We start from the raw sequence: 23142 nt of genomic DNA on the forward strand, positions 1-23142 counted from the left end.
GAGAAAAGTATAATTTGCCTTAATAAGATGGCAGGAAATACAGAATTAGTAGTTTTAACTGTAAATATGAATGGGGTAGACTCTCCCATAAAACGTAAGTGGATAGCAGACTATACTAAAGGCCAGAATCCTACAAGATGCTGTTTACAAGAAACACATTTAAAGCAGAGTAATACATACAGAGTAAAGGAAAAAGGCTGGAACAGAATCTATTATGTTTCAGGTGAAGTAAAAAAAAAAAAAAAAAAAAAAGCAGGGGTAGCCATCTTGATCTCAGATCAAGCAAAAGCAAAAGTTCATCTAATTTAAAGAGATAAGGAAGGAAATTACATCTTGCTAGAGCATGCCATAGATAATGAAGCAATATCAATATTAAATATATATGATGCACCAAGTAGTGTAGCATCTAAATTCCTAAAGGAGAAGTTACGAGAGTTGCAAGAAGAAATATACAGAAAAACTATAGTAGCAGAAGATCTCAACCTTGCTCTCTCACAACTAGATAAATCAAACCACCAAAAAAAAAAAAAAAACTAGATATGATAGATCTTTGGAGAAAATTGAATGGAGACAAGGAGTACACATTCTTCTCAGCAGTTCATGGAACATATACAAAAATTTACTATACATTAGGACATAAAGACCTCAAAATCTGCAGAAAGGCAAAAACTATATGCACATTTTTGTTTCAGATCACAATGCAATAAAAATTACATTCAATAAAGGCCAGGAAAAATACACCAAAAAGAAATTAGAAACTAAATAATCTCATATATTTGCAAAGAGATTACAGAAAATCATCCCCAGGAAAATACATCATGACCAAGTAGGATTTATACCAGGAAGGCAGGGTTGGTTCAATCTTAGGAAAACTATTAGCAAAATTGACTATATCCATAACCAAAATTCACAAAAACTATATGATTATCCCATATGTAGAAAAAGCATTTGATATAATTCAAGAATCATTCCTAATAAAAAACACTAGAGAGTATAGGAATGAATGGATTTTTCCTTAAAACAGTCAGTAGTATCTATTTAAATCCATCAGCAAGCATCATATGTAATGGGGATAAACTGGAACCATTCCCAATAACATCGGGGTGACAAGGTTCCCACTATCACCATTACTATTCAATATTGTATTAGAAATGCCAACTTTGGCAATAAAAGAAGAAAGAGAGATTAAAGGAATTAGAATAGATAATGAGGAAACCATATTTTCCCTCGTTGCAGATGATATGCTGATAGAGATGATAGAGAACCCCAGAGAATCAACAAAAAAAGTTAATCCATAACTTTAGCAAGATTGCAGGATACAATATAAATCCACATAAATCATTGGCATTCTTATACATCCCTAACAAAATCCAATAGCAAGAAATACAAAGAGAAAATCCATTTAAAATAACTGTTGATAGTATAAAATATTTGGGAATATATCTACCAAGAGAAAGTCAGGAACTATATAAGTTACAACAAAACACTTTCCACACAATTAAAGTCAGATTTAAGCAATTGGAAAAATATCAAGTGCTCATGATTAGGTCAAGCAAATATAATAAAAATGACAATACTCCCTAAACTAATCTATGTATTTAGTGCTATAACAATCAAACTCCGAAGAAACTATTTTGTTGACCTAGGAAAAAAAAACACCAAAATTCATCAGGAAGAACAAAACGATAAGAATTTCAAAGGAATTAATGAAGAGAAAAGCAAATTAAGAAGGCCTAGCTGTACCACATTTAAAACTATATTATAAAGCAGTGGTCATCACAAACATTTGCAACTGGCTATGAAATAGAGAAGTTGATCATGGAATATGTTAGGTTCACTGAACAAAATAGTCAATGACTATAAGAATCTAGTATTTGAGAAACTCAAAGGCCCCAGCTCTTGGGATAGAAATTCACTATTTGACAAAAATTGCTGAGAAAATTGCAAACTAGTATGGCAGAAAGGAGGTATAGACCTACACCTAACCCCATATATCAAGGTAAGGTTGAAATGGGTTCATGATTTAGAAATAAAGAATGATTTTATACACAAATTAGAAGAACATAGGATGGTTTACCTCCCAGATTTGTGGAGGAGAAAGGAATTTGTGACCAAAGAAGAACTAGAGATTATTATTGATCACAAAATAGATAACTTTGATTATATTAAGTTAAAAAGTTTTTCTACAAACAAAACTAATGCAGACAAGATTAGAAGGGAAGTGATAAACTGAGAAAATATTTTTACATTCAAGGGATCTGATAAAGGTCTCATTTTTAAAATATATAAAGAAGTGACTCAATTTTATAATAGTTTAAGCCATTCTCCAATTGAGTAATGGTCAAAGGATATGAACAGATAACTTTCAGATGAAGAAATTGAAAGTATTTGTAGGCACATGAAAAAGTGCTCCAAATCACTATTGATCAGAAAAATGCAAATTACGACAACTCTGAGATATCACTAGGCACCTATCATATTGGCTAAAATGAAAGGAAAAGACAATGATGAATGTTGGAAGGGATGTGGGAAAACTGGGACACTGATACATTGTTGATGGAACTGTGAATGGATCCAACCATTCTGGAGAGCAGTTTGGAACTATGCTCAAAAAGTTATCAAGCTGTGCATACCTTTTGATTGAACAGTGTTTCTACTGGGATTATATCCCAAAGGGATTTTTTATTTATTTATTTTTATTTTTATTTTATTTTATAATAACTTTTTATTGACAGAATCCATGCCAGGGTAATTTTTTTTTTTTTACAACATTATCTCTTGCACTTGCTTCTGTTCCGATTTTTCCCCTCTCTCCCTCCACCCCATTCCTGGTATAAATTCTACTTGATCATGATGTATTATCCTGGGAATGATTTTGTGTAATCTCTTTGCTAATATTATTTAAAAATTTTGCATCAGTATTCATTAGGGAGATTGGTCTATGATTTTCTTTCTCTGTTTTTGACCTACCTAGTTTAAGTATTAGTACCATGTCTGTGTCATAAAAGGAATTTGGTAGGAGTCCTTCATTCTCTATTTTTTCAAATAGTTTATATAGTATTGGAATTAAATGTTCTTTAAATGTTTGGTAGAATTCACATGTAAATCCATCTGGTCCTGGGGATTTTTTCTTAGGGAGGTGATTAATAGCTTGTTCTATTTTTTTTTCTAAAATGGGAGGAATTAAATAATTTATTTCCTCTTTTGTTAATCTGGGCAATCTATATTTTTGTAGGTATTCCTCCATTTTACATAAGTTGTCAAATCTATTGGCATAAAGTTGGGCAAAGTAACTCCTAATAATTGCTGTAATTTTCCCTTCATTGGTGTTTAGTTCTCCCTTTTCATTTTTGAGACTAACAATTTGATTTTCTTTCCTTTTTCTAATCAAATTAACTAAATCTATTTTGTTGGTTTTTTTTCATAAAACTAACTCTTAGTTTTATTTATTAATTCATTTTATTGATCTCTCCTTTTATTTTTAGAATTTCAAGTTTTGGTATTTGATTGGAGGTTTTAAATTTGTTCTTTTTCTAGCTTTTTTTTAGTTGTAAACCCAATTTATTGATGTTCTCTTTCTTTATTTTATGCAAATAAACATCTAGAGATATAAAATTTCTCCTTATTACCACTTTGGCTGCATCCCACAAATTTTGGTATATTGTCTCATTATTGTCATTCTTTTGGATGAAATTATTATGTCTATTATTTGCTGTTTGACCCATTCATTCTTTAGGAGGGGATTATTTAGTTTCCAATTTCTTTTTGGTGTATTTTCCCCTGGTCTTTTATTGAATGTAATATTTATTGCATCATGATCTGGAAAAAAGGCATTTACTATTTCTACCTTTCTGCATTTGATTTTGAGGTCTTTGTGTCCTATATTTGGTCAATTTTTGTATTGATTCCATGAACTGCTGAGAAGAAAGTATACTCTTTTCTGTCTAAATTCAATTTTCCCCAAAGATCTATCATATCTAGTTTTTCTAGTATTCTATTTACTTCTTTAACTACTTTTTATTTTGTAGTTTGATTAATCTAGTTGTGAGAGAGCAAAATTGAGATTTTCCACTATTATAGCTTTGCTGTCTGTTTCTTCTTTCAACTCTTAACTTTTCCTTTAAGAATTTAGATGCCACACTACTTGGTGCATATATGTTTAATATTGATATTGCTTCATTATCTATGGTACACTCTAACAAGATGTAGTTTTCTTCCTTATCTCTTTTAATTAGATCAATTTTTGCTTTTGCTTGATCTGAGATCAGGATGGCTACTCCTGGTTTTTTTTTTTTTTTTTTTTTGGTTTTTTTTACTTCAGCTGAAGCATAATAGATTCTGTTCCAGACTTTTTATTTTTACTCTGTATGTATCATTCTGCTTTAAATGTGTTTCTTGTAAGCAACATCTTGTAGGATTCTGGCTTTTAATATAGTTTGCTATCCATTTACGTTTTAAGGGAGAGTTCATCCCATTCACATTTACAGTTAAAGTACTAATTCTGTATTTCCTGTCATCTTATTAGCCCTAAATTATACTTTTCTCTTTCCTTTTTTTCCTTTCCATCCTCCCCAGTATTTTACTTATGAGCACTACTTGCCTCAAACAGTCCTCCCTGTTGAGAGATCTTCCCCGTTTCTCTACTATTTTTCTTTTCCCTTTTATTTAGCCTACTCTTTCCCTTTTCCCCTTTTCCCTCCCACTTTTCTATAAGGTGAGAGATGTTTCCTGGTGAAATCAAATATATCTCATATTCTTTCTTTGGACCAAATCTGAAGTTAGTAAGATTCAAACAATATTTGTTACCTGTAATGGGCTGAGGCTTGAGTTGATGCACTAAGGTCCCAAGCACATGAGGCTAAATACTAATTGGACCATACTCTATTAATATATAAGCTTGGAGAAAGAATGGCCCCCACCCACTCTATGTGCAAGTCCTGATGTGTTGTATAGGAAATGACGATTTTGGTGGGTGGAGGCAGGGGAGTGGAAAAGGAAGGGGAGGAGAGACTGCTTGCTTTTGCCATTGTGACGACTTTTCTGTTTGTTTCTCTTCTTCTTTTTGCTTTTTTTTGCTGAGGCAGTTGGGGTTAAGTGACTTGCCCATGGTCACACAACCAGGAATTGTTAAGTGTCTGAGGCTGGATTTGAACTCAGGTCCTCCTGACTTCAGGACTGGTGCTCTACTCACTGAGCCATACTTGCCTCAAGCAGTCCTCCCTGTTTAGAGATCTTCCCCGTTTCTCTACTATTTTTCTTTTCCCTTTTAGTCAGCCTACTCTTTCCCTTTTCCCCTTTCCCCTCCCACTTTTCTATAAGGTGAGAGATGTTTCCTGGCGAAATCAAATATATCTCATATTCTTTCTTTGGACCAAATCTGATGTCAGTAAGATTCAAACAATATTTGTCACCCTCCCTTTTTTCCCTCAATTATAATGGGTTTTATTTGCCTCTTCCTGAAATGTAATTTCCCTCATTTTACCTCCAATTTCTCCCCTTTTTTGTTACAATCCCCTTTCTACCTCTAGTTTTCCAATTTATTTTTTATATTATAACATTAAAATTAGCTTATACATGTACTCTCTATGTATACCCATACTAAAAATACAATTCTTAAGAGTTTTTTTTTTCTTTTTACTTTTTTATGCTTCTCTTGAGTTCTATATTTGGAGGTCCAATATTTTGTTTAGCTCTGTGTTTTTCAGCAAAAATAAATGGAATTCACCAGTTTTATTGAATGTCCATCTTCTTCCCTGAAAGAAAATGCTTATTTTAGCAGGATAATTTATTCTTGGCTGCATTCCAAGTTCCTTTGCCTTTTGGAATATCAGATTCCAGGCGCTTCGATTCTTTACCATGAAAGCTACTAGGTCCCAAATAATTCTTATTGTGGCTTCTCAGTATTTGAATTGTTTCTGGCTGCTTGTAATATTTTATCCTTGGTCAAATAATTCTGAAATTTAGCCATGATATTCCTTGAGGTTTTAATTTTAGAGTCTCAGGAGCTGTTTGGTGAATTCTTTCAATGGTCATTTTACTTTCTGATTCTGAGCAGTTCTCTTTGATGATTTCCTGAAAGATAGTGTTTAAGGCTCTTTTTTTCAACATTTATTTCAGGGAGTCCAATAATCCTTAGACTGTCTCTCTTAGATTTATTTTCCAGGTCAGTTGTTTTCTCAATTAGGTATTTTACATTTTTTCTATTTTTTTCATTGATTTTTTGGTTTTGCTTGTTGTCTCAATGAGACATTCATTTCCATTTGTTCAATTCTGAATTTTAGTGAATTATTTTCTTCATTTACTTTTTTTTTTTTTTTACTTCTTTTTGTATTTGTCCTATTGAATTTTTAAATGAGTTGTTTTGGTCTATGGATTTTTTTTTCCATTTCATGAATTCTGTTTTTTAAGGAGTTCTTTTCTTTTTCCATTTCACAAATTCTGTTTTCTTAAGGAATTATTTTCTTTTTCTGTTTCACAAATTCTGGTTTTCTGGGAGTTGCTTTCTTTTTCCATTTTATCAAATCTATTTTTTAATGAGTTATATGCCTTTTTAAAACCTTCTTGCAAAGTTTTCATTTCCTTTCCCCAATTTTCTTCTAACTCTCTTTCAAGATCTTTTTAAATTTCTTCTAGGAGAGCCTTGTGTGATGGGGACCAGATTATATCACCTTTTGGGGCTTCATCTGGAGACAATCTGCCTTTAGTCTCCTCAAGATTTGAAATCTGTTTTCTTTTACCTTAGAAGCTATCTATTGTCAGAGTTCTCTTTACTTTTTTATTCATTTTTTTTTTTTTATAAATAAGGTCTGCTTTTAGGATGGGGGGAGTTTTTCAACTAGCCGTGGCTATGCTGGGTCAGTGCTGATTCACTCCTGGTGCTGGGTGGGTGTGGCCATGTCCTGTGAGATTCTGATGTTTCTGGGTTCACTGTTGATCTTCTGTGTTTGTGTTGGCTGTTTTATAACTTCTCTGTTGATTTACTGGCTTGCAACCAGGGCATAGTGGCCAACACTGTTGTAGATTCCTTTTGATTCTTCCACCATGCAGAGTCCACACATACAGATGTTCTGGTTTGTTTCTTCACCACAGATTCTCTGCTACACAGAGACTGCACTGCTCCAGGACTCTGCACTGTCTGTGCTGGTGTTTGTGCTCAGCCTTGTGCTTGGCTGCCTCTCTCCTATTTCTAATTGAAACAGACCTTTTCTAGTGATTTTGGAAATTATCTTCTGCTGATAATTTGTTGCATTCCCGATATTTGTGGGTTCTGCCAGTCCAGAGCTAATTCAGAGGCTGGATTTGCAATTAGTCTGAGAGTTGTAGAGAAGGTCAGAGAGAAACATGTGATGTCTCCACCATTTTGGTTCTGGACCCAGAATTCCATAAAGTGTTATACTTAAATTTGAAAATATTGTTTAAATTGACTATTCTCAAAGTAGAGATACATGGCCAATTTATGTGAAAGAGTCTTTCAGGGTTTAGTGAACTGAAAACTCAAAGAGTCAGCAAAATAAAAAGCTTATTTCATCTTGGGCTATTTTGATGATCATGCTAGCATCCCGGATACCTTAGAATCAGCCAGAGTCAGTATAAGCAAAAGTTCTTAGTCTTTATTTTGGTCTTTAGGGATAGAAGTGAAGGGGATGGAAGCAGGATCTCTGCAACCTCCTTCTTCCTCATCCACTGCCAAAGTGACTTTGGCTAGTCTTACTCCACCCCCTAGTCCCTCCTACAATTCTCTGTAAACACCAATTATCAAGCCAGCACAGGATAGTGGGAAGGGCCGTTCGCCAAGCACATGCCCGTAGAGTATTGTCTCTATGGTAGTTAGGCTCAAGTGCTCAGCTGTCCTGACCTCAGTGCATCGACTCAAGAGTTTCAGCCCTTTACAGGCTATAGCTTAGTATTCAGAGTAAGGGAACCAATTTACATATAGTACCTGCCTTGATCAGACCACATCCAGAGTTGTATGATAACTTTTGGGTGTCACATTTTAAAAGAGATATTAACAAACTGCAGTGTGCATAGAAGAGAGCAAAGAAGACATAAAACCAAGTAACTGAGTTTGTAGTAGATTTTGTAGGCTATGGTTTTTATCAACAAAAATACTGAGATTGCCACATGGAAGAAGCATCAGATTTATTCTATTTGGTCCCAGTGGGAAGTATTGTGACTAAATGATGGAAATACTAGAGAAGTAGTTTTTTTGGCCTCAATATAAAGAGAAACTTATTGATAATATCCCAATATAAAATGTATTATTTATTTTGTCACTGGAAGTATTCATGTGAAAGATCAAGGATTATGCAAAATCTATTCATACTCCATATAAAAGTTTATAAAGATTATTTTCAAAGATCCTTCCTACTCAGAGAATATGATGCTTTGATGCTATGGCTTTTTATTGGAATACTGATGATACACTTTACAAAGGAGATAACAATTTAACTTAGATCTTTTAATATATCATTTCAACAGATGGTACTAGAATTGGGGAAAAAAGTTTTTTATGTATAAACATTTTATAGTTAAATTTGACTGAGTCAGACGTAGAGAAGTATTAGACTGTACATATAATACAACAAACATTTATTAAATGTCTACTCTGTATAGAAAAAGCTATCCTTTGAGTCAAGATGACTTAGGTTTAAATCCAGCACTGGTTTCCATTTTAATACTAGCTGTGGAAACCTGAGCAAGTCATTTAATTTCTGAGTTCCTCTCATAGGAAAGTACTACCCCAAACAACAAACTTGAAGCTTATATTCTACCTCAACCACATAATTATCTGTTGTTCTATGCAATTAATTTAAGCTTTATGTGCTTTATGACATGCTTTAAGAAGATAAGGTGTTGAGAAGATGCCCATCTGCAATGAGAAAGAAAACTTTTTACTAAAATTATCCACATCAATAAAATGCCCAAAAGAAAGGAATTTTCTTTCACAAAACATTGCATTAGGTAATTGTAGTGTTCTTCTTCTTTTCTAAAATATATGATGGTTCTCTGTGGAAGTAGGTTTCTTGGGGAGGTTTTCTGGAGGCCTATCTCTCTGCTTGGTTCCAAGAGCTCTTGCAGCTTGTCCTTTGTCACCTCCATCTCCCTCTGAATCTTGGTTTGGTCCTCCAAATCCTTCATTCTGCCCGACTGCAGTCTCTAGCTTGTCAATCTCTGGAACTGAACTCACTTGAGCCTTCTTTGGTTCCAAGAGCTCTCGTTGCTAGTCTTTTGCCTCTGCCAGCTTCTGCCTCTAGCTCAACTCCAATTCCTGGCAATTTTCTGAAATGACTGACTCTACTGAGTCAGCTCCTTTTTAATGCTCTTTTAGAGGTGTAAACTCAAAAATTGAGTCCTCCTCTGAGAGTGGTATTATGGGAGGTGTAAACTTGTGAATCTCATACTGAATACTGAAATCTCCCAACTTGTGAATTCTAATGTGTGAGCTAATGTGTGAACTCTCAAAGGTGCAAACCCAAGCACACAAACATTGCTTCCATCAATTCCAGTGAGTCAATACCTTGTTTCAAATTCTGGCCCAGAACAGGTAATGAGAAAAAAAATTAGATAAGACACTATCTCTATTTTTGAATAATCAGTAGATAGGACTAGAAAGATTGGTGAAGCCAAATCAATGTTTGAATGATGGGTGGGTAGGTATGGTAAATATAATGAAATTTATTTTTTAAATATTTTTACATATAGTCTGCATCTCAAACAGATTTTAAATGGCTATAATAGTGACTTTAGATACATCCATTTTTAAGGCCATCTTGGAACAGATGAATATATAGGAATAGATGTAGGGAGAATAATTGAAGCACAAGTCATAGATGAGACAATGGTCAAAACTATACTGATGAAAGAGATCACTAAGGAAAATAATTTAAAGACATAAGAGAAGAGAGTTAAAGAAGATTTGGAGAATGTGGAAAAAGAAGACAAAGACAAAAAGACAAATATTTAGCAGTTAGTGATAAAGAAGGACAACTAAGATTGTGAAATTCATGGTAGCCACAGATATAAAAAGAATCACATAGGAAAACATAGTCAACATTGTTAAAGAGGCAGAGATATAATAGCAATCAGAAATCACTGGTTGTTATGAGCCAGAACTCTGAACTTGAAACAAAGGATTCTTACAATGTACTAAGTCAGTGGAATCGATAGAGACAACAGCTATCAGTATGATTGATTTAATTCTACAAGGAGATGTTATGGGCCAGAACTTGAAACAAGGTACTAAGTGGAATTGAGGAGACAAAGGTTAAATCTAGTTTAGCATTGATTTAATCCTATCACAAATAATGGTTTCCTAGTGATATAATGATTGGTTCAAACTCAGTATATAAGCATATATAAAGCATATATAAGCATAAACTCAGCATATAAGCAAAGGGACTGAGAGCCACAGAGGAGAAGCTCTCAGGGCCAGAAAAGACAAGTGCACTAGAAGCTCTTGGAGGCTGAGACAGATTCATTCCATCATCCACCTTTGTGGTGGCTGAATGTTAAAGCACAAATCTTTAAATTCAGAAAGATTCAAAGGGCAGAGAAGGAGGCAGGAGCTCAAGCTCTCAGAAGCAAGGACAGAAATAGGCCCCTAAGAAAGCTAACAGAGACCCAGGAAAGGAGACAAGACTTTGAAAGAGACAAGAAAGGATTTGGACTTTAACACCTGGCTGAACTTGTGGTGATTACTCTGACTGAAACGAAGGCTGCCTCCAGAGACCCCAAGAAAACCTCAACAGAGAACATTACATTTTAGAGAGAACATGACAACTGGTGAGAAAACATTTCAATACAGTGGAAAATCATATTGCAAGAAATTATGGAGTAATAATGAAATGGAGATGGTGAATGTAGACAATAATTTTAGAAGTTTTGCAGTGAGAAATAGGAGATAATTAAGATAGTAGCTCTAGCAAGCCTCAATAGTTCAAGATCGATAAAATAAAGTCTTTTCAAAGCCTTGCAGAAAGCTGAATTTCAGGGGAAAATAGTATGGCACAACTTTTTAGTTTCGAAAATGTAGGTCCAGATGAATATAGAGATGGTCAGATGTCTGACTGGGAGAATGGAAGAAGATATCAAGTAACCAAAAGTTAAAATGAGGGCCAGAAACACTTCAATAAGAAAAGAGAAATCATTTTAGTGAAAAATAAAGCAACAGTGATGAGGGAGGGATTTCCTTAAGTTCAGATGAAACAGTTCAAATGATGATGAATTCCAACATATATCCATATCCCTAGGTAGATAAATGGAAATAATAAAAATCAATGGAAATGAGAAAATTAAGGGATTGCTTTACATCCTGTTAGATGAAATTATCAAGATATTGACAAAGCATGGCACAGAGAGGAAAATCATATAGTCAGGTATTCAAATCACTAAAGAGTACAGAAAATAGTCACTGGAAAATATGGGTAGAAGGCCATGAAAAAGGTGGAAAACAAGGTTACATAGACTTCAAGAGAAGAAATCCTATTGAGTGATAATGGAGAAAAAATGAGTGAGGAAGTTCTAGTGAACAGAACAACCACAACAATGAGAGGGATGAAAAAAGAGTGAGTGAACAGTCAACACTGAAGAAGGGCTCTCAGTCCAAAAAATTGAGAACTAATTGAAGAAAGAAGTTTGGCTGTGGTGGTGAAATTCATGTCAATTTCAAACTAAGTCACTAATATAATTATATATATTATTTTTCTTTTAGTCAATCAATCTTTTATAAAGAGATTCCACTGGTAAAATGGTGAAATAAAGATAACATATATATACTAAACTATTTGTTAGTTTAGGAATAAGGAATAGGAAAGAAAGTAGATAACTATTGACTAAGGAATGGATAAACAGAGTGTGATATATGGATTGAAGGAACATTGTTTTGTTTTAACTATAAAAAAGGAAAAGCTATCAATATTAGAGAGTATGGGAAGATTCTAATGAAGACACAAAATAGGAAGGATACAGAATAGGAAAGCAATATTAATGATGCCTACAAAACTGGAAATGGAAAGAAAAAGAGCATCAACAAATGTAAACTGGATGGTATGAAATTATAATGACCAAGTTTGATCTTTAAAAAACATCTCTAATTCAAAGAAAGAAATAGTGGATTCGATGTATAAAATACATATATAACATCTTATTTAATTTATGCTGGGGTTGTTTTGATAAATTGCTCTTTTCCCCCCACTTTCTTTTTTTATTCTTTGTTATAGGAATTGCTTTCTAGTTTGGATAGATTGGGGGGAAAAGGAATATTAAAATAAAGAAAATAATGCATATTTAAAAGTCAATCAAATTAAAAGTTAATCAAAACAAAAAAGCCATTTAAGTAAGTGATTTTGAAGAACATCCTCAAAAAAAATGGATCAACACAGATCATAACCCCCCGGTTTTATCATATATCTGTCTTTGTTAGGTGATATTGATGTCTTAAATATAGAAGATGAATAATAAATATTTTTTTAAGAAAGGAAGTAAAAAGTCTTCTTTCAGGCTGCTTTCTCCCCTTTTTTGATGCTGTTAAATTATTTTGTCTGGTTTTTCTTTTCTCTTATGTTTAAATGAACTGCTGCTTAATATAAAATATTTCTTTTATCTTTCTTTTATTCAGAGTTTTCTAAAATTTGTCATTCCTCTAAGTCATATTTTATAAGCTTTTTTGTTTCTAACAATTACAAATAGGGGTGTGTGTGTGTGTGTGTGCATGTGTGAAAGAGAGGGGAGGGGGGTGGAGAGAGAATGCCTCTAGAGAAAGTAGCATTTACTCATATGTGAAATTGTATGAAAATGAACCTTAATTTTTCCTTTCCAGAGTTGGTCAAATAAAAACTTATCTAAAAAGTGTTGCTGACTGGGTAAAGGGAATATCATTGTATTTATAAAAGAGGACAGTTATGAGGCTGAGCCAGTACATAAAGGGTGAATTCAAATTTCATTTCATCAACAGAAATTACCTCAGAGACTATGAGAAAATTAAACACGAAAACTATCATCATTTTTGTATATGAAACATATACACTAAAGAACTTCACTAAGAAAAAAACCCTGCATCTTGGAAGAAATTATCATTCCAAAATCATTAAAAATACAGCACTACCAAAACTAAAGCAATAATTTGGCACAAATTGACCTACTTTTGCTATGCATTCATTATTCCCCATTCTTTACAGAAAATGGGGCAAACACAAAGAAACATTACTAGCAAAGAAATGAATGCAGGCATGTCAGGTTTCATGTATGCTTTCATTTTCTTGTCACTGACTACCTTCAAGATAATACAGCAGTGGTGGTGTGTTGGAGGATGGCAGGAAACACCCAGACACATCTGTCAAACTGTCAAAGGGAGAATACTACCTGAAGAGCAGTAAGAAAACAGTCTGTCAAAGTGGAAACTAAAATATGACATTGTGGTTTAACAGACCTCTATTTATTCTGTGTTTGGTTGACCTCCTCAAAAAAGTTGTCGATTATGCATAAATGCAGCTTGCACTCTTGATAAGCAAGTTTGGCTGCAGATCTGACCTCATTTCAAATCTAGAACCCAAACCATTTCTTGGATGCCTTCTCCAATATCTTTCACTACATCTGAGAATAAGAATGATGTTCACAGATTTTTAAAATTCATATCACAGACTAGGATTAAAATAGCTATGAAATTAAAGAATATTATAGGACAAGAAAACTGTTTGGTTCTGCACACATATATTGTATCTAGGATACATTGTAACATATTTAACATGTATAAGACTACTTGCCATTTAGGGGAGGAGGTGGAGAGAGGGAAGGGAGAAGTTGGAACAGAAGTGAGTGCAAGGGATAATGTTGTAAAAATATTACCTAGGCATATGTTCTGTCAATAAAAAGTTATAATAAAAAAAAAGAATGTTGTAGGAACATTTAGAATAGGTTATTCTGACTTTTTTTGGTATTAATTGTTTGATTTAATATTGTTCATTTGAACAGTGCACTCACTTTCCCCATCTCAAAACTAAATACTGTGGGGGGGGGGAGAGGGAAAGAAGAAAAGAGAGAGAGAGAGAGAGAGAGAGAGAGAGAGACAGAGACAGAGACAGAGACAGAAACAGAGACAGACAGACAGACAGGCACTGCCTTGGAACTTCTAGAGGATGGTAAATGTACAATACATTAAAATGGAAATCTTCCTTGCCTTTTTTTTTCTTCAAATTCCACACTCTGCTCACAGGTTACTGTTTTTCTAAAACCCTCTAAACCCTTTCTAAAACTCCCTAAATAAAATTTATATTCGTTTAGGACACAGGATTCCCGAGTATGATTTGAAAGGAAATAATCATTCATCTGAAACAGTGATTTAAATAAAAAACAATTTTTTAATCCTTAATTAGATTATATTTGTATCTCAGTTACTGTGGCAATACTTATTTTAAAAAAAACCCTATAAGTAATAAATAACTAAAAAATTAAGACAAAGAGTAATAAGAACAGTGGAAATTTAGAAAAACATATCTATGAAGAAAGTTGACATCCAATTATTCAGCCAATGGAAGAGAAGGCTGAGAGATAAGATTTTTAAAATATAAGGAGATGCTAATGATAATTATTCTTTGTCTTGGGAGGAAACAAGTTTGTATTTCCAGGTGATTGAATTCCAACTTTGCTAGAAATTATGTTTAATTCTCAGCAGTAACAAAGCCTAAAGGGAAGATAAACCAACCCTCTCTTATCTCTCTCTCTCTTTCTCTCTCTCTCTCTCTCTCTCTCTCTCTCTCTCTCTCTCTCATACACACACACACACACACACACACACACACACACACACCCCCACACCCCACACACCTTTTTAAAAGAACTTTAAAAATTGAGAAAATCTGAAATGTATATTATAATTCCCTTACTTCAAAATTTCCTATTTCTTTTGATTCATCCTCTTAATCGTTAAAGTTAGCAACCTCAGAATCATTCTAATCTTCTCCCATCCTCATTTTAACTTGACCTTCTCCCAAATCTAAAAAGTTGGCAAGCCTTGTTAACTTCACCTCAATAAAGTTGGTATTCACATGTGTCCTTTTCATTACACTTACACAATCACTAACCTTAGTGCAGTTCTCATTATTCTCATCCGTGCTATTTTAATAACTCATACATTGACTTTCTAGAATTCACTCTCTCTCTAATCCATGCTTTATACAAAATCACAAATCCTTTATGTATTCATAAAATTAAGAAGAATCACCCATTAATAAGTAATGATAACAACTAGAGCATTGCAATAGTAGTGCTATAATATATTTAAACTTTTGCATAAATGTATGCATACTAGTATCCACTTGATGCCCAACTCTTTGAAACCTAATACAGTCAAAGGATATGAACAGAGAATTTTCAGAGGATGAAATTGAAATTATTACCATTCATATGAAAGAGTGTTCCAAATCATTATTGATCAGAGAAATGCAAATTAAGACAACTCTGAGATACCACTACACACCTGTCAGATTGGCTAAGATGACAGGAAAAAATAATGATGAATGTTGGAGGGGATGCGGGAAAACTGGGACACTAATACATTGTTGGTGGAGTTGTGAATGAATCCAACCATTCTGGAGAGCAATATGGAATTATGCCCAAAAAATTATCAAATTGTGCATACCCTTTGATCCAGCAGTGTTTCTATTGGGCTTATATCCCAAAGAAATACTAAAGAAGGGAAAGGGACCTGTATGTGCCAAAATGTTTGTAGCAGCCCTGTTTGTATTGGCTAGAAACTGGAAAATGAATGGATGCCCATCAATTGGAGAATGGCTGGGTAAATTGTGGTATATGAATGTTATGGAATATTATTGTTCTGTAAGAAATGACCAGCAGGATGAATACAGAGAGGACTGGCGAGACTTACATGAACTGATGCTAAGTGAAATGAGCAGAACCAGGAGATCATTATACACTTCGACAACGATATTGTATGAGGACATATTTTGATGGAAGTGGATTTCTTTGACAAAGAGACCTAACTGAGTTTCAACTGATAAATGACGGACAAAAGCAGCTACACCCAAAGAAAGAACACTGGGAAACGAATGTGAACTATCTGCATTTTTGTTTTTCTTCCCGGGTTATTTATACCTTCTGAATCCAATTCTCCCTATGCAACAAGAGAACTGTTCGGTTCTGCAAACATATATTGTATCTAGGATATACTTCAACATATCCAACATATAAAGGACTGCTTGCCATCTAGGGGAGGAGGTGGAGGGAGGGAGGGGAAAAAAATTGGAACAGAAACGAGTGCAAAGGATAATGTTGTAAAAAAAAATTACCCTGGCATGGATTCTGTCAATATAAAGTAATTATTAAATAAAAATTTAAAAAAAAAGAAACCTAATACAGAGAAAGGAACACGTTCTATAAGTTAAAATCATCAGGAGGAAATCCACTACTGGTGAAAGTTGTGCTCTTTTCTCTTATGAAAATAGTAGTGCTTTATGGACAATGATAAATATCTTGTTCTTGTATTTGCAAGCGTTTTTAGAGTTGTATTTCATTAGTACACACAATTATTCTAGATTGATGATCTGAATTATCATCATCAAAATTCTCTATTTTTAAAAAAAAAAGTATTACATGGGTTTAAGATTGAGTTCAAGGGACATAAAATCCAAGTAGCAACATATAAACACCACATCAGAAACATTCTATCCATCATTAAAAAATTCATAAATCAGAATTAATCTATTTTTTCTTATTTTCCTGTGCTCACATACATCTTCAAAACTTTTTCCCTTCAATTTTTAATTTTCTCTCAGAAGTCTTCACCCTTAATGTCCATTCTCTGTAATTTGCTTCTCTACAATAGATTTTGTTACAGTAGTGCCATCATCTATAAGCAGAATATTTTTACAACTTTAACCCTAGACTTTGCTTTATTTCTTGGGGCATGATTTAAAATATCCAGCACCTGCTGGACAGTACATTGATTGGAATGGAGAAAACAGAGAGTGAGAGATCTCGGGGGCTGGCCTGCTTAGAAAGATGAAATATAAAGGAAGTACAGAATAGTGATTGGTGGATTGGTGAACTGTGGAGTCCAGACTTACAAGGTAGGTAGAAAGGGATTGATGGATTGAGAAGATACCAAGGATTTGAGGAAATGGAGATGAAGAAGGAGAATTAATTAAGCAAGAATGACTGAGTGAGAAAAGTGACCTAAGAAAATCTCAGAGACTGAGATTCTGTGAACATGGTGCAATTTTGAACAATGATTAAGTCTAAGCTGTGGGTGCACTGGTGAATGACACAGAATGAAAATAAAGGGCAATGGAATTGAAGAAATCAAGGCAAAAACATTTATTAAGTGCCTACTATGTATCAAACATTTCTCAGGTGCTGGGTTTGGAGTTAGGAAGACTCATCTTCCTGAGTTTAAATCTGGCCTCAGACACTTATTAATTTTATGATCCTTTTTTTTTTTATGATGGACAAGTTACCTAAAAATGCTTGCCCCAATTTCCTCCTCTGTAAAATAAGCTGAAGAAGGAAATGGTACTCCAGTATCTTTTTCAAGAAAACCTCAAATAGGGTCATAAAACCTAGCCACAATATGACTGAAACCAATGAATGATAGCATCAAATTATGTATCAGAGGCACTGTGCTAAGCACCGAGGACACATTAAGAGAGAAAAGAGTCTCTGCTCTCAAGGAGCTTAGTTAAAAAAAAAAAAGAAAGGCAAAAGAAAAGCAAAACTTAAGACTATAATGACTAAGAAGATTTGATTAAGAGAAGAATTGAATCATTATGCTTTAATTTCCTCTTTAAATAGGTGGAAGGAGGAGTGATTGGGCATAGAATTGTGTATATGATGTCACATAGGTAAATTATTGGTTGTTCTATGGAAATTTTTTCTTTTCAAAAATTCTCTAAAAGGCAATTTTGAACAATGATTAAGTCTAAGCTGGGGTGCACTGGTGAATGACACAGAATGAAAATAAAGGGCAATGGAATTGAAGAAATCAAGGCAAAAACATTTATTAAGTGCCTACTATGTGCCAAACATTTCTCAGGTGCTGGGTTTGGAGTTAGGAAGACTCATCTTCCTGAGTTTAAATCTGGCCTCAGACACTTATTAATTTTATGATCCTGGACAAGTCACCTAAAAATGCTTGCCCCAATTTCTTCATCTGTAAAATAAGCTGGAGAAGGAAATGGTACTCCAGTATCTTTTTCAAGAAAACCTCAAATAGGGTCATAAAACCTAGCCACAATATGACTGAAACCAATGAATGATAGCATCAAATTATGTATCAGAGGCACTGTGCTAAGCACCGAGGACACATTAAGAGAGAAAAGAGTCTCTGCTCTCAAGGAGCTTAGTAAAAAAAAAAAAAAAAAAGAAAGAAAGGCAAAAGAAAAGCAAAACTTAAGACTATAATGACCAAGAAGATTTGATAAGAGAAGAATTGAATCATTATACTTTAATTTCCTCTTTGAATAGATGGAGGGAGGAGTGATTGGGCATAGAATTGTGTATATGATGTCGCATAGGTAAATTATTGGTTGTTCTATTGAAATTTTTTCTTTTCAAAAATTCTCTTAAAGGGCTGAATTTCTGTGTAAGGAAAGGAATAAAGATATATTCAGATGTGGAAGTGGTACAAAAACAAAAGACATTAAAATATTTTTAAAAGATCACAAGGTAGAGATGAATAGTCAGCTTTTTAAATTTTTTTTGTTTTTACTTTTTTCACTCCTAATTCCCAGAAACATCAAAGGTTCTAAAGAAATAAGTGGACTTTAATGGCAAATAGACTGATGATATTACAAGCACATATTTTGAAGGGGATGGAGGGGAGAAGAGTCAGAGATAGAAAGAGACAGAGACAGGGGCACAGAGAGAATAAATTATGGAATGTTGATGAAAGAAATAATCTAGAACAAACATTGAAAAATAACAATTATACTAAATCCAGCCTTCCTAAAAAGTAACACCTCTGTTTTCTAGTTCACTATTTTCACAACCATGTAATATTTCACTTCTCACTATCTTCCAGCACAAAATATATTACACCATCAAGTCTTATCATTTCTTCCTAGAAAGACCTCTCCTGAATCTATACTTCCTTTTTTTTAAACCATTTCCAAAGAGTATCTTTTAGATTTCTCTACTATAAGTTTTTCCTAGTCTCTACCCTAAACTTAACCCCCCAAAATCTACATACCTAGCATATTTCTCTACTTATATTAAACTTCTCAAGTGGTAGCTCCATTGTATAGAAACTTCAATATCTTTCAGCATCAATAATTACTAAGTAATTACTAAATACAAATTACTGTTGTGTTCTTTCATCTACCCTTTTCCAAGTACTGATAATTCCACTAAAATAAACTTTGTCAATCTTTTGGTCCCTCCAAGATGCTGAAGTAAAGAAACTTGTTTTATATATATATATATATATATATATATATATACATATACATATATATATATATATATATAATATATATATATATATATATATGTTCTATTTCAAATTACATTTCTCAGGAACCTATTAATCTCTTTCAAAGAACAAAGATTATTTTGATCAACAAAGGTTTGTGCAAGTTGATAATACTCAATTCGATATCTTTTTTACTGCTACAGATATTTGTTTTACTGACAAATTCTTTCAAAACATGGAATTGTTTTGTGTGAGTAATACACAGGACAAAGTCACAATACCTGAGCCCTAAATCGAACTTAGTCACTTAAAATCCGTGTGAATTTGTTTAAACTTTTTGAGTTTCAGTTTTTATTTATAGAAAGGATAATACATGCCCTACGTGCATTAGAGAGATATCACAATGTTCTAAGAGGATAACCCTTTAAAATGCTATGAAAACTACAAATTGTTATATGAATATAAAGGAGCATTATTAATTTTTTTTTAAATTGAGGGACAACTAGATAGCCCAGTAGATAGACCCTGCTCCTAAAGGAAGACTTGAGTTCAAATCCAGATACAGACTCTTACTAGCTATGAAAGTCCTTGGCAAGTCAATTATCCACAATAGTTCTGGTTTTGGTTTTGGTTATATTTTAACTTTCAAACTATCTCCTTTCCTCCTTCATACTACAGAAATATATCATGTGGCACAGATTTATAATTGTATATAAAATTGTACTTTTGTTTAGTAGTTTTTTCCCCCCTCTGGATGTAGATAACATTTTCTTTCATAGGAATCTAGCAGTTGGTTTGAGTATTTATAGTACTCAAAATAACTTGGTCGATCACAGTTATTCTTCACACAATATTGTTGTTTTTGTATACATCATTCTCTTGGTCCTACTCATTTCATCTTTCAGTATTTCATGCAAGTCTTTCCAGATTTTTTCTAAAAATCACTCTGCTCATTATTTCTTGCAGCACAATAATATTCCATCACAATAATACACAACTTAAATAGCCATTTCCCAATTGATGGACATTCCCCCAATTTCTAATTTTTTATTTCACAAAGAGAGCTGCTATAAATATTTTAGAACATACTAGGTTCTTTTTCCCTCTTTGATCATCTTTGGAAATATATGTACTAGTGGTCTTGCTGGAACAAAGGGTAAACCCAGTTTTGTATCTCTTTGAGCATAATTCTAACATTTCAAAATGGTTGCTCAGTTCACAATTCTGCCAACAGTGTATTAGTATCTCAGTGCTTAATTCTTAAAACACAAATTGCATCCCTTTCTCTCGACTCATCCTCAAATAAGTTATAATCAATCAGCATATATATATATATATATATATATATATATATATATATATATACACATATGAATTAACATATGTATTTTGTATATACACATTTGTGTATACATATATACATCCATGTGTGTATATATACACTCTGAAATGTTTTTGGAAATGTTAAGATCCTTATACCTAACTCCTCCCACCTCACCATAAAATTTTAATTTATCAATTTAAATGAAAACCATTTTGGCTTTTCATTACAGTGCCACAAGTGTTTAGAGTTGCATAGTTAATCAGATAAAGCACTTAAGATAGCACAATGGATATAGTATTGAGTCTGGAGAAAGGAAAACTCCTCTTCCTGAGTTCAAGGCTGGCCTCAAACACTTCCTCACTATAAGACCTTGGGAAAATCACTTCTCTCTCTTTGCCTCAGTTTTCTCACCTGTAAAATAAGTTGGAGAAGGAAGCAGTATACCACTTCAATATCTACACTCAGAAAAACCCAAATATGATCACAAAGAGATGAATATGATTAGCTAGCTAGTAAGTATGGATACTTTAAAGGTCAAGAACTATAAAATTTTATATTTTTATTAAAGTTAACAACTTTGGATGATTTTATAGAAATAGTATTGAACTATACCTGTAAGCAAGCTGGGGCTCTGCCCTGTGGTTTGTTGACATCCACAGCTACCAGCTGCCATCCTCCAGCAGCATCTTCATGAAACATCTTCAAGGAAAAATAAAAGAGAGAGGAGATATGCAATTTCATTAATTGTTAAAAATTACAAAGTCAAGAATCTATTTTTTACATATATGTAGTTTTGTGCTTTATAAATTTATGAATGTATAAATATTCATCCTGATATTGCTTATAATTTAAAACTTCCAGTATTATTTTAAATCAATGTGAAAAAACATTTTACTTATCACATATAAAGTTCATGATTATAAATATATCATGGCAATATAGAAATTAGGTAAGGATAAATAAATCAAACTGAACATTCCCATTCATTTAACATGATACATTTGTAGTACAATGCCAAAGAAATGCAGTTGTCACAAATTTCCTAAAAAGAATCTTCCCTACTGAAATAAAGGATAGAACAAATATAAGGTCACTTTGGGGAGATATTAGGTATAGAAGCTGATCTTAAGATAGGAAATTGATACTGCTACCAGTTAAGGAAAATGAAAATTATTCAAAGTATGCCCAAACAGGGCTAACTCATCTCAGTTGTTTCTCAATATCAGAGAGTCATATCTCTTGCTTCTCAAGAAGCACATTGAGTCTCAAATACTTTCTCATTCATTTTAGAGGTCATGGTCAAAAACATTCCATCAACTGCTTCATCTAACAAATATTTCACTTTTTAAATTGGTATCTGGTAGAAAAAATTATTTCCTATTTATAACAACATTTCCACCAATATTTTCTCCTCTCCATTTTTTCATGAAATAAGAATTTCTATTTTTTAACTAAAGGTTTTTTATAACCAAAATAATTAACATGATACAATCTATATTGCAGACCAATTTAAATGTAATGTAAAATGTAAAATTTTTCTGTTTTATGCACCTACATCCTTGCGTTGAACTACCTTTTTATTCAGTGATGGAGAAATAGAAGAAATATGAAAAGATGTAAGATTCCATAATCATCATGAGCCATAACACAGGGCAAACTTTTGATAGTAGATCATCTCTTGAAAGCCAAATAGTTGTTCCAGAAGTTATAAAGTATGACTGAAAAAATTCAGAGATTATCTAGACCTCAAAAGAATAGCTAGGTCTGTATATTTGTGTGTGTGTGTGTGTGGGGGGGTGTTTTCACATACTAAGACACAATGTAGCTACAGTGATTATTTACATCATATATCTCTGCCTAAAGATGTCAGGAACGCAGTTAACTCAGTTTGTCCAGGCATTGGATACATATCTTTTTAATAGAAAAAGAGTCAATTTACAAGTTATAATCAGCGAAAGAATCATGAACAATCCATTCTTCCATAACTCTAAGTCTTACTCTGAGACATAAAAACTGACTTGAAATCTCTTTCTTCAAAGTCATTAAAAAAAACTTGAGTTTCCACCTAAGGACAAAAGGCCAAATCAATTCTGTCAGTCATGTGCAAAAAAAAACTCTCTGTTGATATATCCTGTGTTCACTTATCATAGCACCAAGATCCCTGGGGCACATATTTTCTTTGATCAGCAGCAGACTAATTTTCTCTGTTAAATTAATTTTTCCATTGGACAAAAATCAAATAAATCAATTTAATCATCAGTAAAAGTATGCTGCCAAGGTCACTTCTTTGTTTGAATTGATGGAAAGGACATGCAAATGTGTTCAGTTTCTGTCTAGTCTTTTGAATCAAGATTGAGGTTTTGATCATCTGGGGCAGAAATGACTGTACTTTTTCTAA

At 33.3% G+C, this 23142-nt stretch overlaps 1 protein-coding gene across 2 annotated transcripts in view; it reads right to left on the bottom strand.

The window, feature by feature from the left end:
* The window catches only part of NALCN (sodium leak channel, non-selective), a 513455-nt gene that overhangs the window by 266464 nt on the left and 223849 nt on the right, over positions 1 to 23142 (bottom strand). For both annotated transcript variants that reach the window (XM_051984081.1, XM_051984080.1), the window contains exon 10: positions 21357 to 21443. In XM_051984081.1, coding sequence (XP_051840041.1) covers positions 21357 to 21443 — 87 coding nt within the window. The remainder of the gene's footprint in view (positions 1 to 21356; positions 21444 to 23142) is intronic.

This window comes from Antechinus flavipes, chromosome 3 (assembly GCF_016432865.1).
Source record: "Antechinus flavipes isolate AdamAnt ecotype Samford, QLD, Australia chromosome 3, AdamAnt_v2, whole genome shotgun sequence".
Lineage (NCBI taxonomy): Eukaryota > Metazoa > Chordata > Mammalia > Dasyuromorphia > Dasyuridae > Antechinus > Antechinus flavipes.